At 41.2% G+C, this 17,328-nt stretch overlaps 1 protein-coding gene across 1 annotated transcript in view; it reads left to right on the forward strand.

Annotated features, from left to right (window-relative positions):
- LOC138024692 (DNA repair and recombination protein RAD54-like) overlaps positions 1-17,328 on the forward strand; it is a 31,636-nt gene that overhangs the window by 6,715 nt on the left and 7,593 nt on the right. Inside the window, exons 9-20 of the mRNA XM_068871912.1 lie at positions 9-56; positions 882-897; positions 1,852-1,904; positions 3,258-3,351; positions 6,187-6,311; positions 8,210-8,291; positions 10,011-10,079; positions 12,456-12,562; positions 13,651-13,690; positions 13,859-13,891; positions 14,868-15,032; positions 16,049-16,159. Of these exons, the coding sequence (XP_068728013.1) occupies positions 9-56; positions 882-897; positions 1,852-1,904; positions 3,258-3,351; positions 6,187-6,311; positions 8,210-8,291; positions 10,011-10,079; positions 12,456-12,562; positions 13,651-13,690; positions 13,859-13,891; positions 14,868-15,032; positions 16,049-16,159 (943 nt within the window). The remainder of the gene's footprint in view (positions 1-8; positions 57-881; positions 898-1,851; positions 1,905-3,257; positions 3,352-6,186; positions 6,312-8,209; positions 8,292-10,010; positions 10,080-12,455; positions 12,563-13,650; positions 13,691-13,858; positions 13,892-14,867; positions 15,033-16,048; positions 16,160-17,328) is intronic.

Genomic DNA, 17,328 nt, shown 5'->3' on the forward strand with positions numbered 1-17,328 from the left:
CTGTTTAGGGATTAGGCAAAACATTGCAATGCATTGCATTGATCTGGACTCTTGTGGTAAGTCTAATTTTCATTGTATTATACTGCATAATTGCATGGGACCAAGGGCTATGAGGATGATTGTCATGCACATTTTCACAGTTTTCATGAAATTGGGCCGCAATGGCAGAGTGAGGAGGGCAATTTGGAAAACTTTGAGAGGAGGGAGGAGGGCACATGTGATTCGTTGTTTATTGCATTAGGTACATGGTAAGGCAAAATCACGTGACTATGTTTTTACTAGAATAAAGCCTTTTTGTCGGCTGTCAAGCCTATGAAGTATATTAATTATTATTATTATTATTATTATTATTATTATTATTATTATTATTTTATTATTGAACCTGCTGTAGTCAGAAGATTATCATGGTAGTTCTTTGTTTATAAAATATTTACATTTATAAATTTTAGAGCCAACATTGAAGGGAATGCAAATTTAGCCAACTGCTGTATGCTGGGGTTTTGCTGTTTTGTATAATTTTCAGCGGTGAATAAGAATTAAAGTGTCATATTCACCGCACTACCTGGTGAATATAACATTATGGAGGGACAGCTGCTTAAAGCTAATCAAGCACTTTTCGTGCCCTTTTATCGTGTTTTAGCATGTTGTTTTGCACTTTCTTGATATTCACCGCTGAAAATTACACTAAAACAATTATTCGCCTCATGCTCAGTGAATATTGGGGAATATTTACCTCGACTACGTCTGGGTAAATATTCACCGATATTCGCTTCGCCTTTGGCGAATAATTGTTAATTGTAATTTATTATTAATTTTGTACTTAATGGTTTTGTAAAGATGCATTGGTGTTTAAACTTTTTTAAATCTTACTTTGATTTCAGAGGCAAGGACCAGAGGGTAATTAGACTATTTTTGGATCATTTAAAAAGAAGATACAGTACTGTGCATGTACTTCCTGTCATTGGGGAGTTAAGATTAGCTAGTTTACTCTGATCCAGCTTCATGTTTCTGTTATAACAATCTTGTAATAACCCTTTCCCTCCCAAAAGTGACACTTATAGATTTTCCTTTATTTGAGAGAGTGTCTAATCAGCATGGGTGGGTGGATCATGGATTCCTAACCCTTTTTTTATCAACGACTGGAAATTCTCGAAACAGACAAGACCTAAGACCTAAGACAAATTTGGACCAAGCACTGAGATAGCTAATATATATCTTTTTTTCATCTTCAAACAAACACTTGTGACCCACGACCCACCTACCCACAACCCACCCACCCATGCGATTTAGCCTCACTCTTTATTTGACGCCAGAGAATTTTAAATACTTGCTGGTATCAATGAGATAAAATAGTTAAAAAACAACAGCTACGTCAACTCAAACTGAAACTTACAAAAAAATGTTAAATGTTGTAGGGTGTTTTCACTTGACGTCATGGTGGTCATGTTGGAGGAGTGAAATAATTATTATTTTTAAAGGGAATTGAACTCTATTTTTTGTGATGATTCTTCTGGTTCTTGTTTTAGCATACAAATATGGCTGCTGCATCAAGTCACATTCGAGCAAAAACACTCTAAATTCTTCTTTTTTCACCTTAACCTTTTCAGCCCCGTGGGGTTCCCCATTGACGAGTAAAATCGTCTGGCATTAGACAGAGTAAAATCTATAAGTGGCACTATTGGGAGTTAAAGGGTTAATGGGGACATCGTTTTTGAGTGAATCCAGCTGTTGTTAACCCTTTCAGCCCCGTGGGGTTCCCCATTGACGAGTAAAATCTATAAGTGGCACTATTGGGAGTTTAAGGGTTAAATTTTAAGTTTCTTTTAAAAAATTCTTTCATTTCAAAAATAGGTCAGCCAATAGCAAACAAGGTGATTATAGTGGCTCCCTCAAGTCTCGTCAAGGTATTTTACACACTTTCTCCATTACACATTATCAGAAACCCATAAGGGTTGAAACGTGTAACGCGCGTTCACAGCTTCCGAATATTCAGTGCGAACTGATTGGTTGAATGTCTCAGTTTTAAGTACCATATTTGGAAACCCCTCGCTCTTGTTGTTCCAAATATGGTACTTAGCAAATTGAATATTCGGAAGCTTGTTTCGCAGCACACAAGGGACCGTTACACGTTTCAACTCTTATGGGTTTCTAACATTATCTATTGGAATCGTAATAATCATCGGACAATCCTGCAAAATATCATTCTGTTGACTGAGATCTTATTTTTGTCGTCAAAGCCTCAGATCTTACAAGTACTGGTATGTCCGCACAGATCATGCTGAATAACTTTAATTAAGACCTCTGGCTTCAAGATTGCCAGGGGCATGGCATGAATTTTAAGGGCACTTCTGTACACTACTTCCACCAACCAAGGTTATTGATTATCAGTTTCTATTTTCCTCCGTAAACCGAATGCATAAATGCCGGCCAAAAAAATATTCTTTTGTTTATGTGCTAATTAGACTCACTCGTTTGCATGTACAAAATACAAAAGAACTGTTGCTTGAGAGCGAGGCTAGTGAGTCTAATTAGCACATAAACAAAAACTTGAATATCTTTTCGGCCGCCATTTGTGCATTCGGTCTATTGTCTAGACAACAAGGGAGGAAAAGTTGTAGTTTCATTGTTTACTTGTATAATACAAGAATGAGCACTGGCAACATATGCAAACTCACAAGAGTTTTCATAATTTAGCCAATTAGGATTGGTGTCATTTTTGTTAGAACCAAAGACAGTGAAAGCTCACCAGTGCAAGTTATGACAGACTACAGACAGTATATTGCTTGTGCTCATGTTGTGTTGTATCAAGTAAACCAGTCCAAGAGTGTCTTATTTTTAAGTGTCTACCTAACTCTTTATTTATTTAAGGAGCTCATGGTGCTGAGAATTGTATTGACGTTTTTCGTCATTAACAAAGACCTTCAGACATCTGTTTAAAAATAGCTAAAAATATTACTAGGTGACATTCTCGTTTTTCCTTTCAATGACAGAGAAATTCCACACATACAAGTAAATCATTTTTACTGCAGTCATTCATGTTCACAGTGACAGTTGGTAAACCAAAGATATTGGCTTCAAAGCTTTTGTCCCTATTTCACCAACCTTGTTTGGTATCTAATTCAATGCAGGTCTATTACCGGTACTTGTTTCAGAAGTGCTAATTAAAAGGAAATTTTTTTTTTTCACTTTTAAGCACGCCTCTTACTGCATGCCACAGTAATTAAATGTTATTGCTAGTTTTTTCTTCATTTGGATAGAATTGGTACAATGAACTTCACAAGTGGCTTTCTGGAAGAATCTCAGCATTGGCCATAGACTCGGGCTCAAAAACTGAAATTGACAAGAAACTGGGTAAGTTGATATCACCTCAGAAGCCCGCTGGGAGTATTAAGCGTAAAGCACCTATTCTCTGTCGTTTGAAGACTTAAGATAAGTTTTATTGTTAAAATTTCAGCCTCGGTTAATGCATTTCTCGTGCTATGATTGGTTCACTCAATCTCGGTTATCGGCTCATATACCTTAGTTTGACCTTATATGTTAAATGATTGCGCTAAGCGTTGCTAAAACTTTTTTCGCCTGAAAGCGAAATTTCTCTCGGAATAAAGCGAAAAAAGAAACGTTTTTGTGGAAAGTTTGTATCAATTCGGACGCTTTGAAGTACGCGAAAGATAAGAAATGTTTTTGTGATGAGCCTGCGTCTATCTGACCACAAGGTCTTACATAACATCGCATCAGTTCTCATCAAGTTTTTTCGATTTCTCTCGGATTTTCTCGCTTTTTTCGCTCGCATTTCTTACTTCCAAACTTTTGGAGTTTAAGGAATTTAATGAAACAATTATTCCATTCGCGCTTGTTGGATATGGAATAACTGTTAATCATACTGGCCCCGAGAATAACAAGTGTATTGTATGGTGCTAACAACCACATGATAAACAGGAAAACACTAGTTCGCATTAGTCCTCCAAAGCTACAATAAGTTGGAGATACTACCATTGTGGATGGGTGACCAATTGGGAACACCCCGTGTTGCAGGTTTGAGAGGATCAAGACTGGTACTGTTTTGAGATCTCTCGGCGTCCACCAGTGTAGACTTGTTGCCCGAAAAGCTCAAACGGACTTTCCAACGCACACACGACTTCCCTTCTTCGAATTACTACGTTCGCAAACTGAATTCGCAGTAGAAAGTATCCTTCAAGTGATCTTCCTCTGCTGCAAGAGCTACATGTAGCAACCTAAGCTTCCTTTGAAATCGATCGATCGATTACACCTCTTGTCTTCATTTCCGGTTCCCACCTTAAATAAATGTAACTAAAATTTGCTTTTATTTAATCATGGTGAGCACGTACAAATACGTGTAAGATTGATTCATGAAAACGCTTTGAAGTCGCAAAGGAAATGTTTGATTCTCATCACAGTCACTAACCTTCGTTACCACTTTTACCACGTCCCTTGTCACTCTCAGTCGGCTTCAGGGATCGGTGACATTTGCAACCAACCTTCACATTTTACACAAACAGCAGTATCCCACGTAAACGCCACCAGGCGTCTTGTGTAATAAAGTTTTGTCCTCCTCCTCCCTCTTCTTTTTTCATTTCATTCTTTTTTCTTTTTCGTCATCGTCTTCTTCTTCTTCTTCTTCTTCTTCTTCTTCTTCTTCTCCTTCTCCTTCTCCTTCTCCTTCTTCTAAAAGCGATTGACAAATCAAATCAACGGGAATCAAAGGTTGGTTTTCGAGGAGAGTGGAAAACCTCTCGGTGTAAAGGCCTGTTTCTAGGGAAGTCCTGTATACATAAAGCCATTCATTAAATTATGATCCACGTATTCTTAAATGCAGTTGTTTTTAAATGGAATTCAAGGAAGAAAAAGAAGCAAAAAATACAAGCTTTTGTGCATTAAAGCTCGTGTCACCCACTACGGGACTACGGACCGCGGTAGCGCTTTCCCCAAACACTTAGTCACTCTACGGGACTGTGGACCGCGGACCTTGGTATCTGAGCACTAAGGACTTTAGTTAGGGGGTATTCTGAAATTGCTCCAAACACGTAGCTTTTACAGATTCAACAGAAGGGCTTCGTTTATGCCTTAGTTTTACCATCAGAGATTTTACCAAGGAACTTTTCAGGCGTATTTCCAGGTCCCTGGCTTTTAAGAGATTCTCGCTAGAGTAGTGAGCGAACATTTAAATGACCATAATTTTATGTTGTTACACAGAATTTGAAACTGGGCTACATTGGTGTGGAGACAGTTGATCTCATTACAAGGGTTTTCGTTTGAGGCCGGTGGCCGGACGTCTCGTATCATTGTTTACCGTTTCACTTCTGGTACTTTGACGCTATAAATTTTAAGATTCATTGGCTTCTTTTTCTTCTTGGACTTGGGTATATCAGGATGGGCTGAAGAAACACAAGACAATCGCGCAGTAGACCCTTCAAACTAACAAGGAGTCACATCGCCTTATCATAGTTAATAGAGGTGAATGGTTTGGAAGCTCGGCAAACATCAAAGGAGCAAACAAAGATGCCAAGATTTCGGTTGGGAAGTCCACGACCGTGCACAATCTTTTGTGTTGGGCGCATACACTATGCATGGATTACGTAACCAACACGTTTCTATGGGTTAGTTCCTCAGTGCGCAGTAAACAACTATTGTGTTTTGTGCACGGTCAAGGCCAAAAAAGAGAACAAAGAACACACAACAAAGAAATATGTCGGGTTTCATAACCATTCTCCTCTTTAAACTATGGCCTTATTTTGCTTACTAAACGGAATAACGATCTGATCACATTTCATTCACACGATAAGTTTGTCCAATCTCAAGAATGTAAACACCGTTTCTGAGAGTTTCACACCTCCTTGAAGTTTTACCCCAATGCACTTGCAGTCGGCCTTACAACGGAAATGGAAATGGATTCGCTCTGACGAAGGGCTAACGCTCGAAACGTCAGCTTTTAGAATCTCTGTACGGTGGCCAATTTACATTATCAACTCCGTTGATAAAACCAAATTTTTGTATACTACTTCCCCACCGACGCAGCACCACAGTTTCTTTAGAAACTACCCCTTCATTGATCGGAAAATAACCATGACCGGTACTTTTATTATCAAATGCGGTCCTTTGAAAAGCTATCGAAAACCTTGCATTAGAGAATTAAATACATGTCACCTTGGTGTAATTTGATTGTTTTAGAAATGTTCATGTCTCAGCAAGGAAAGCGTACCATGTATCCAGTGTTAATCATCTCATATGAAACATTTCGTCTCCATGCCTCTGTGTTGCATGCAGGACCCGTGGGATTGGTCATCTGTGATGAGGTGAGAGTCAATTTATGAAAATTTATTTTTAAAATTGAAATAATTCGGTTACGTTTCCTGTCAGTGACACCTCCATATGGGCCCCACCCCATGCACCCCTATAATGCATTATGGTTTAGTAACGTTTGGAGGTTTTTTGTTGTATAATTATTGTACACACGTCCAAAAACTCGTTAAGGCCCATTTAAACGGTTTCAACTTTTGCTTCAGCATGCTTTCATCAAAGTTGAACGAGTGTTGGGCAGAACAAAGTTGTTGGAGGCCGTTCAAGAGCCAACACTTTGATTGCAGGGAACTAGGAACAAAGAAGCGGACTCTCCCGTCCAGATTTGATACAAAATATTTAACAAACTGTTTAAACGGCCTCGACTCTCTCCAACATTTTCTATAGCGAAGAAATGTTGAATGAAAGTCTAAGTCAGTTTAAATCTGATTCAACAAGCTTTCAACATTTTTCACACTTTGAACGATGTTGAACGACCTGTTCAAATGCTCCCAACGTTTGGTTGACGACAGTGTTGAAACTGTTGAAATGGGTCTTTAAGCTCAAGAGAATTCTTGAAACAGTTCATTACTTTGGTGTACTGGTAGATACGTGAACAACGTGGCTGCGTAGACTGTGACATTAAAAGGCACGCAGTCACTTCTAGTTCCCAGGTTTCCAATGCTTGTTATAAAGAGGTTAAGCACGCGACGTTTTGGAGCCACGGACGGAAACCGGAAGTGAACATTTCGCGTGGCAGGAAAGTGGTCTCTCCCAGATTTAAAAACTAATCGTCTCTTATGGTGAAAAGATTAATTATCCATATGAACGCAGTGTCATCACAAGTTAAATAGGAATACGGCTCCCTTCCAGTTGCCGTCCATGGCTCAAAAACGTCGTGTGCTTGTAAGGGGCTGGCCAAACGGGAAATGTGTCGCGACCAAATAACATCAAACATTGGTGACCAAAAAATTTTACCGTTTGACCACCTTGTTTGATGCTGTTTTATCGTGTTTGGTCGTGTTTGATAAAATTTGAAGGCCATCAAACATTCAATCCAGCTCTTAAAACATTTCTTTTTTTTTTCTCGTGTTTGTTGGGCGAAGTTTTGTTCGTTGGACAGCCGTATCAAACATGCTGGGCGCGCGCATGCGTACAACGCTTGCAGAGCCGCTTGAGTTCGCGTGTTGTTTACGTATTTGTGACCCATAGTTCTTTGCTTGTGGAGTTTGATCTGAGTTACATCAAACATATTTTAACCGTTTGGCCACTCACTTCAACATCAGCTAATTTGGTCGCCAAACATTTCCCGTTTGGCCAGTCCCCAAAGCCCCCTATTGTTTTTGAGAGCTTCTGTATGGATACGTGAAAGTAATCCGAAAAAAGAAACTGAGACAAATATTTTGCCTTGTGAACACTAATCTTGAATATTCTTCAGCCATCCTTTCTGTGAGATATCTGGCTTTTGTTAAATAAATAAAAACTAGAGATTAGGGTACCTTGAATCTCTACTTACACCTGTATATATGTACATGTCAGGAGTCCATAACCCGGAGCTTCCATCTGTATTGTACCCTTGAGTCAACCCTGTCCCGTATCTTTCTATTTTTAGAACTACTACATTTTGACGTATGTGACGTATGTGACTGAGAACATACGTGAAGTTGTTCACATACGTCACATACGTATGTGACGTAATAAATGGCTGACCATAGGTCTCTTATGATCAGCTATTGTGAAAACACCCAGTAAAGCTCCCCTGCGAGGTGCTTCTAAAAATAGAAAGATACGGGACAGGGTTGACTCAGAGGGTTAATATGGAAGATGGAGGCTCCGGGTAATGGGCTCCTGGTACATGTAGATACATTATTTCAATGCTTATAGTCTGCGAGAACAGTTCCCTCTACTTCCACAGGGTCATAGGTTAAAAAATCTTGAAAGCCAGACATATCTGGCCCTGGATAAACTGAAGACGACGAAAAGAGTGCTTTTGTCAGGTGAATGTCACAGCTTGCTCTTATTAGTTTTGCTGTTTGCTTGGTTCTTTCAGCCTTTCGTCACACTGTCATAGCGCCACCATGTTAATATTGCGATACAAAGAAACGGCAGTTATGTGTTATGTTTTTCCCTGACTTAGTCCTGACTTATTCGCGTAGCGTAGTAAATAGGGACTTTAAGATCTGCGACGCGACGGTAACGAAAACGTCGTTTAAAATTGCAAGTTCAGGTTTATTAATCTTTTTCGTCGTTATGTCGGCTTGTCTAACTTCTAAAAACTAGTGTCACTCCCCAGGAACTGAATTAGGAGGTGCGGTATTGAATCTACGACAGAAAATTCAAATTCGCTGCCTTTTGTTCACGTTCTCCGTAAAAGTTGAGAATTGGTCATTTCACGTCGTAGATTTACCGAAAACGTGAAAGAAATGTACAAAAATGAAAAATGCACGTGCAGAGCGTGCAAAGCTATTGTTTTTGCTCATTAAATATGCAAAATTTGTGACGTTTTCGTTGCCGTCGCCTCCTAGATCTTAAACTCCCTGATATCGCTCACGGACCGCATCCCAGCGTTTCGGACTTGCGCACAAGAGTTCACTCAAGTTTCCGTCCATTTGAGGTCGGTACCAGTATTACTGGGGACATGTTGTGCATGCAACGGGGTAGGAGTGGTGCCCACCCCTGCCGTAAACACATTAGAAGCTATCATGAAAGGGAGTTTTCGCGTTGCCTTCGACTGCGGTAGGCCTCTTGTCGTGTTTTTGTTTGTCTTTTTTGTCACTTTGTTCAAAGAGAAGTATGGGATTCGACTCCGTTTTTGGACTCAAATAGTTTTTCTTTCGGAGGGGGGGTGGGGGGGGGGTCGCGCGTTGGCTGCGCATGCCTAAGGTTTCTTTGTCTCGTAGAAGGCAGCCCAAGTAGGATTCGAACTCGGCATCCCCTCATTCAAAGGCAATCGCGATGAGCACTACTTCACGGACGCACTACGCGACAGATTGACGGGGAAATATGCGTTAACGAATTGTGTGCGTGACCGGAAACGAGTTTTTGTGTTTTCGTTGCACGCAATGCAATACCCGGTCATCGTATGTCTCGGTAACACATCTTACCGGGCTAATTTCTCCCGGTATCGTTAAGAAAAAGTACTTTTAGATACCATCGGGGAAAGTTGTAAAGCTTTTGTTTACTGGTTCTGATTGGAGTCAACGTCGTTAACAAAAGTTTTAAATATGAACAACTATTCTACGATTGCACTTAACCATAGGGTTGGGTCACGGAATGTGGACATCGGACTACGGAATTGAACAAGATATCCTAACATAAAAAATCACTGAAATACTTTGAATTTTAAAGGCAATCGGCTAAAATTCCTTCGAACAAAGTATAGGCTACCCATTGCCTCTTGTTCTTTAGTGTTGAACACGCTTTCAAAGCAATTTTTTTAGCTTTTCAGTAAAAAAAAAAGGCTTAATAGTGATTGTGTATGGAAAAAAATATTTCTTGAGTTCACTCATTTTTAGTTTTATTTACCATTTTTTGTTGAACTTGTCAACTTTTTTGGGGAGGACGTCCCGAAAACTGTGACGTCAAACTGTCTTCCTCCCTCGGGGTCTCCAACGGCGTCTTTTTGTTTCTCTTTGCCACTCAACCCTTTCACGCCCTTCAGTCAAGCACGAGTTAAGCCCAAAGGGGATTTTCATATGATCTTTTTTTACTGTTAGGCACACCTATTCAGAATGACTTGTTGGAATATTTTAGCCTGGTTCATTTTGTAAATAGCGGAATTTTAGGTGAGATACTGTTAATGAACTTTAATGAACTTAATTAAAGTGGCAACTGTATTTAGCGGTGAGACACGAATTGACCATTATTCGTATTCTCAGTATTGGACTGGAACTAGCTTGCAATGCAGTACCCTACGTGTAGCCGTATCTCCCCCACCCCCCTCCCCCGTTTTTCTTTCAGGGGGAGGAGGTTACGGCTTCTCGTAGGCTAGCAATGGAGGCTAATGCGGGGGAATCCTTTCAAATGCAAATGCTTTTTAATATATTCGCCCGCATATGCCTCCATTGCAAGCTAAAATTGTAGTTCCCAGTCCAATACTGAGAATACGAATATGGTCAATTAGGGACACTTTACAGAAATCAAATCAAGTGAACTAAGATCAAATCGAATGTTGTTTTTTGAGGAGAGGGGAAAACCGGAGTACCCCGGAGAAAAAACCGCCTCGGGGGCGGATTAGAGAACCAACAAACTCAACCCACATGTGACGCTGAGTCTGGGAATCGAACCCAGGCCACATTGGTGGGAGGCGACTGCTCTCACAGCTGCTCCATCCCTGCACCCCAAGAGAAGATAAAACCGGAGAAAAACCTCTCGGTGCAGAGTAGAGAACCAACAAACTCAACCCACATATGACGCCGAGTCTGGGAATCGAACCCAGGCCACATTGGTGGGAGGCGAGTGCTCTCACCACTGCGCCATCCCTGCACCCCAAGAGAAGATAAAACCGGAGAAAAACCTCTCGGTGCAGAGTAGAGAACCAACAAACTCAACCCACATATGACGACGAGTCTGGGAATCGAACCCAGTCCATATTGGTGGGAGGCGAGTGCTCTCACAGCTGCTCCATCCCTGCACCCCAAGAGAAGATAAAACCGGAGAAAAACCTCTCGGTGCAGAGTAGAGAACCAACAGTTCATCCCACATGTAACGCCGAGTATGCGAATCGAACCCGTGGTGAGAGGCAACTGCGCCATCACTGTACCCCCAAGAGAAGATAAAACCGGAGAAAAACTTCTCGGAGCAGAGTAGAGAAAGAAGAAACTCAACTCACATGTGACGTTGAGTCTGGGAATCGAACCCGAGCCTCATTGGTGAGAGGGAGTCGAGTGCTTTCACCGCTTCCTTAGAGTAATTTATCTTGTCTACTATATGTGGTTTTGGGTCATACATTGACAGGTATTTGGCGGGGGTACAAAGCAATGCCAGGAAGCGTCCATATGCGTTCACACTCACTGTCTTGTTCTCTTTCTAGACAGATATAAAGTTATTCATGAACAAAAAGTTGACACGGGCAGGGCCTTGTGTCTCATTTTCGGGACCGAAAGCCATTTACGAAAGTGTGATCCGCTTGATTTGATAACATGTTTCAGGGTTACAAAAAACAAAATGATCGTAGAGTTTGATGCGGACTGAAAACCTATCCGTTTTCAAGATGCCGAAGGAACTGTGATACCCGAAAAAGACCTGTAAACTTGCGGGTCTTTTGAGACACGGACCCCGAGTCGGCAATCTATCCGGCGATTAAATTTACTTAAGCACCGACTGACTTTACTAAAACACGAAAATCGAGGAGCATCTCATTACAATGTGGTGCTGAGCGTAGGCCCTAGAAATGGAAATAGGCGCTCAGAAGGACAGAGAAAGACTCCCCGGGACCCTGGTTAGAGTTTTTCTCTGTCTTTGTGTATTCTTGGTTTTTACAATAACAAAGGCTAACGCTCAGGGGCCGGTTGCTAGAAGCCTGGTCAGCGCTAACCGTTGGTTAAGAGGTATCAAAATCTATAGGTTTCCATGGTGATTTAACGCTGGTTAGCGCTAACCATATTTCCAGCAACCCGGGCCTGTGGCCCGTTTCTCGAACGTCCCGATAACTTTTCGGGTCCGAAAAGCCAGGTGTGAAACTGCCAACCGCTTGTTTTGGAAAGCTGATTTTTTTAACGTGTTTTCAAGATAACAAAAAGAAAAAATTACTGTGAAGTTTGACGACTTAAATCCTCTCCGTTCTTTAGATACAAAGGGAACTGTGACACCCGAAAATGACCCGTAAAGTTTCGGGACGTTCGAGAAACGGTCCCCAGGGGCCCTTTTCTCGAAAGTCCCGGACCTTTTCGGGCGTGTTTCAGGTGACATAAAACGCCTTGTATCTTGAAAAGGGAAACGTTTCAAGTCATGAAATGTTTTCTCTGATAACGAAAGCTTGTTAACAGATCAGTTTTTCAGGATAAGTGGATCGTAGTTTTTCAAATTGCTTTTCGGGCCCGAAAAGTTTACGGGACGTTCGAGAAACGGGCCTCAGGTGGATTACTTGGGAATAGAAATAGCACCAAAGAGAAGTTACACTCAACTAGATATCTGGTTATTTATACTGTCAACAATTACAGGTACAGTATCAGAGTTTAAGAAGAAGTTTGAGAATCCAATTTTACGAGGGAGAGATGCCGACGCATCTGATGCTGATCACAAGAGAGGAGCTGAGAAGCTGGCCGAGGTGAATTACAGTTATATCTCGTTAAGCACCAGCCATTCTCCTAGACTAGTTTTCTTCGCGTGGGTCGCTCAAGCTTACGTAGTAAAGACACCTTCAAAAAGCGTATACCGTATTTCCTCGAATAAGCGCCCGGGCACTTATTTAAAATTTCGGCTAAAAAGGGGGGCCCTTATTGGAAGAAGGGCGCTTCATCGAGGGGGGCGCTTATCAAGTTTTCCTTTCAACGAAGACTAGAGAATGAATGACTTTGTTGTTTCCGGGAAGTTCACGGCATTTACCAAGAGCGCGGAATTAGGACAAATTAAAAGAACATATCACACAGAAAGGATTCTGCAAGCACATGGCGATAGAAATAACTGGAAGTGACTTAACGGAAAATAAACTTTTCTACTGTACTAATTCCGCTGTAGTTTTAGCCTAAAAAGTTATAAATACATTGGCAAGAGAAACAGCTTTTCCTTGTATCGTTACTACTTAAGAAAGCGGTATGTATCGGCAGCATAATCTTATAAACTACGTAGCTCTTTAGTCCGCTCTACGCTAGCACAAAAATCTGACACGGCACTTCGAATCTCGGGGAATCTTTTGGGAAGGGCAAGGTAAATTTTTCGTGTGCAAACAGAACAAACAGAAGGCATCTTAGGATTGTTGTCTGTTTCGACTAAAGTGTAGACAACCTGAACGAAGTCATCTTCCAAGTCAAGATAACATTTTCATGTTGTCAAAGAGTTAATTAATTAGTCACCAACGTAATCGTCCTTCTCAGTAGGACTTCACTCACCTAAACGATCAAATCCCATTAAGGTATAATTATTCACATTTTACACTACAATTGGAAAATGTATCTTTTTTGTGACTTAATGCGCCGTTTATTCAGTTACGGTATATCCGGTTGGAAGTTCAAGTTAAGCGCAGATAAAAAGTAGCAGTAGTTTGCTATGCGCTTGTTCAGAAGTACATTTAGGTAACTGATTATCGAAGTCGAAATGTCGTCAAAACAAAACTGGTATGTTAGAGGTCCTGAAGACGAGTGCGTCAAATTCAGCGGGAAAACGCCTTTTTCATCTTTTTCTCTTCTTGTTTTTTAGCTTGCATCGTTAGTAAACAAGTGCATTATTAGGAGAACATGTGAGTTACTGTCTAAAATCTTATGAAATTGACTTCCTTGTACTTTTTATACTTAGCTAAGAGATGATAAATCTTGATGTACAGCCTTTCGCTATTATGAACAGTATATCATTAACGTTGTTGCAACGCTTATTTCTCACGTTAAGTTTCCTTTTTTTCCCCTTTTAGCGTCTATATTGTCAAAATATTTGCCTGTAAAAGGTGCGTATAATTTATGCATTCCATTTAGTAAATAATTCATCTACTATTTCGCCTTATAGTTTAGACAGCCTTCGTAATATCTGTATTGAAAGAGAATTTGCAAAGGCAAATGGCAACAGACTCAGGCAATCCAACAAACCAATCAGACGTCGACGCCAATCCACGCAAACGTTGCAAAGCGCGGGAAAACGTGAAACTCCGAATAGACCATATTCGTATTCGAAAGTATTGGACTGGAGCTGGCTTGCAATGGAGGCTAATGCAGGGGAATATTTTCAAATGCAAATACTTGTTAATATATTCCCCCGCATTAGCCTCCATTGCAAGCTAGTTACAGTCCAATACTGAGAATACGAATATGGTCAATTGTTGTCGTCCCAGCAATCTCGTTTCTAGAGCCTCCGTTACCCTTGTCCAGCGGAACAGACGCGGGAGGCTCTGGAATAACCCAAAACCGGAACGAGAAAAGTCTGTTTCTGGTTGAATAGCCGCGCGTGCGTGAAGGGTCTTCCGACTTTGCGTGAAAAGTCAAACTCTTGGAAATATAGCTTCTTCCTTTAAAGTAGAGCTCTTCCACAACGCATTTGACTACGCTCTCGAGAGGTTAGGGAAATCTTAATTCTCCTTAAAGGAAGTTAAACAATGTTGTGTACAATTCGAAGGATACAATCGGTGTCCTTCCGACTGGTTTCGGGAAGTCGTTAATTTTCCCGCAAAAAAAAAAAACTAGCATCCGGTAAAGTGGCTGGAAATGAAACCGTTTTGCAACAGCCAATCAGATATGGCCTTTTTCGGATTTGACCAGAGTCTCTCTTTCCCGACCGCTGGTCAAGGGAACGATGACTCTGGGAACGAGATTGTCGTCGTGGTTGTCCCCCTTCTCCTGAAGCAGTACTTCTTCCTGAATCTAAAGGCCGGTACTATTTTAACGATTGCACTAGAATTAGCTTGTTTGTTGTTTTTCGTGATATTTCAGTGGAACAAGTTGTTTGTTGTCGCCTGACGCCTCTTCAAAAAGAACTCTACAAACTTCTTATCCAGTCCAAGGCGTTCAGGATGGAGCTCAACAAATCCAAGACGGGGTCAGGAATCTCTGCATCATCTCTGGCTTTTATCACACAGCTCAAGAAACTTGCAAACCGTAAGTGCAAACTGTATTAGCTCGTTCAGGTTAGATGTACCCTGCGAGTAGTTAGTTTCTCCAACGCTTCCCGAGAGAGAAACCACTGCGAGCAACCGTTAGTTTCTTTGAGTGAGCCGCCGTCCAGCGCTAAGGACGAATAAATTAAATGTAAGCCTGCTGTGATTTCACTCGAAATAAGACGAAGTGATGTCAAATACATCACGTGGGGTGTGACGTACTTCGCAAATGCTCGATGGAAAATCAAATGGTTGCTCGCAGTGGTTTCTCTCTCGGGAAGAATAGGAGAAACCAACTGCTCGCAGGGTAGGTTAGATGAAGATGTAGACGGAAGTTACGCTTGTAGGTAGGTAGGTTGGTAGGTCGGTAGGTAGGTAGGTTGGTTGGTGGGTAGGTAGGTAGGTAGGTAGGAGGTTAGGTTGGCAGGTAGGTCGATAAGTAGGTCGGTAGGTAGGTTGGTTGGTTGGTGGGTAGGTGGGTAGGTAGTTAGGTTGGTAGGGAGGTAGGTTGGTAGGGAGGTAGGTAGGTAGGTAGGTAGGTAGGTAGGAGGGTAAGTAGGTAGGTAGGTAGGTAGGTAGACATTAAAACAAGATTTTAGCTGAATTAAACTCTAAACTAGGCTTGAAGAACAAAAGTGAGGATTAAATTTAAAATTGCATTACAAGGAAGCCCGTGTGCAAACAAAAATATATTTTTAAAAAGATGGGTAACGATCAAACAGAGCGCGTTTTGTGAACCGTGACCGTTAATTTTCCGAGTATTTTAAATTTTAAGAACGGACGACTGTTTGAGATTTAGAAGCGAACCAAGCGGATTCAAAGTATAACGAACATTTACGAATTGCTACAGTGGCTGAGAACCTGCATGCTTATGAAATTCAAATTACAGCGTTGAAATATTTTCACTGCACATAGGATCTTTCTGAGATATCGCTCTTCAGGGATAATGGTATTGAAAAAATATTGGTGAATGTTAGTTTCTTTTAGTTACAGTGCGTCTGTTAATATTGTTTTCAGATCCCGAGTTGATATTTGACAAAGCTCAGACTGGAGAAGAAGGATTTGAAGGAGCTTTGGATCTCTTTCCTCAAAGTTTCAGCCTCAAACAGGTCCAACCTGAGCTATCGGGTGAGATTATCATGAAAGATCTTTTGAGGTTTCTTCTCCACTGTTGCGCGCGTATCCCCAATTTGCGCCTCGTCCCAAGAGCCCGCTTTTCTTTTGCTCAGCGCCAAGAACAAGGACTCTGGCCTCAGCCAAAGCCGGAAGTCCGGGAATAACAGACTTTCGGCTCTCCTGCGGATTCTCAGAAATTAGAAACAACTGATAACAGTGGTCAATGGTTACAACATTATACCATCACCGCGGCTGCGCTGAGTTCGTCTTTTTGGTGCTGACCAAAAGAAAAGCGGGCTCTTGGTACAAGAATGGGGTGAGCAGTGTCGAGGCAGTTAGCCGTTCACCAGCGTTGCTACATTCTTGTTTCCACCATGGTTTCTCTTACCCGGCAGGGCCTTCGCACGAGAAAACGAAGGGCTCTGGAGTCAGAGGACATTAACATTTTTTCAATGGTTAGCTTGGTAGTGTCTTTGTTTAAAACTACGATATTACTTATTGCTTCTTTCTTTTCGACGCAAAGGCACACATTCTCTAAGTTGAGGCCCCTTTAAAGCTTCACATGGAGACTCTTTAAATGTAATGCTTCTGAGCGCCGCCATGTTAAATTTAGTACTATTGACGATTCATATAAACCCCGGAAGTCCCAGAATCTGGGACTGTAAAATGCCATGTCTCCAGAGCCCTTCGGTTTCTAGTGCGAAGGCCCCGCCGGCTAAGAGAAACGAGGGCGTCTGGGAACGATAATGCCTTTCACCAATGCCGCTGTGGTTAGATTATCGGCATCGATTAAATTGGCTTTGTTGATTCTCTACTCTTTTCCAAAAGGTTTTCCATTTCTTCTTCGATTTTCTCCCCCTTTTTCCGCCAAACCAGCCCTCCTTAGTTGGGTTTTCCTTTCCTCTTGACTTTGTTGTTTCTCTGCATTTCTGGCTAACCTCTGGAATTTCGGTTTGCTTTTTTTTTTTACTGATCACAACCAATTCCTTATTTGATTTGAGATTATTTGGTTCAGTCACCGCAACTAGTGCTTTTTCGCGTATTATTTTGGCATTGAGATAAAGTAAAGGCAATTATTTTAATTACTTTTATAACTTTATCCTATTAGCCCGTTTGCCCAGACCAATGTGCTTTAAACGCCAAGTATTGAGATTGAAAGTTCTGTAACACGGTTGTTTGTT

Source organism: Montipora capricornis, chromosome 11 (assembly GCF_036669925.1).
Source record: "Montipora capricornis isolate CH-2021 chromosome 11, ASM3666992v2, whole genome shotgun sequence".
NCBI lineage: Eukaryota > Metazoa > Cnidaria > Anthozoa > Scleractinia > Acroporidae > Montipora > Montipora capricornis.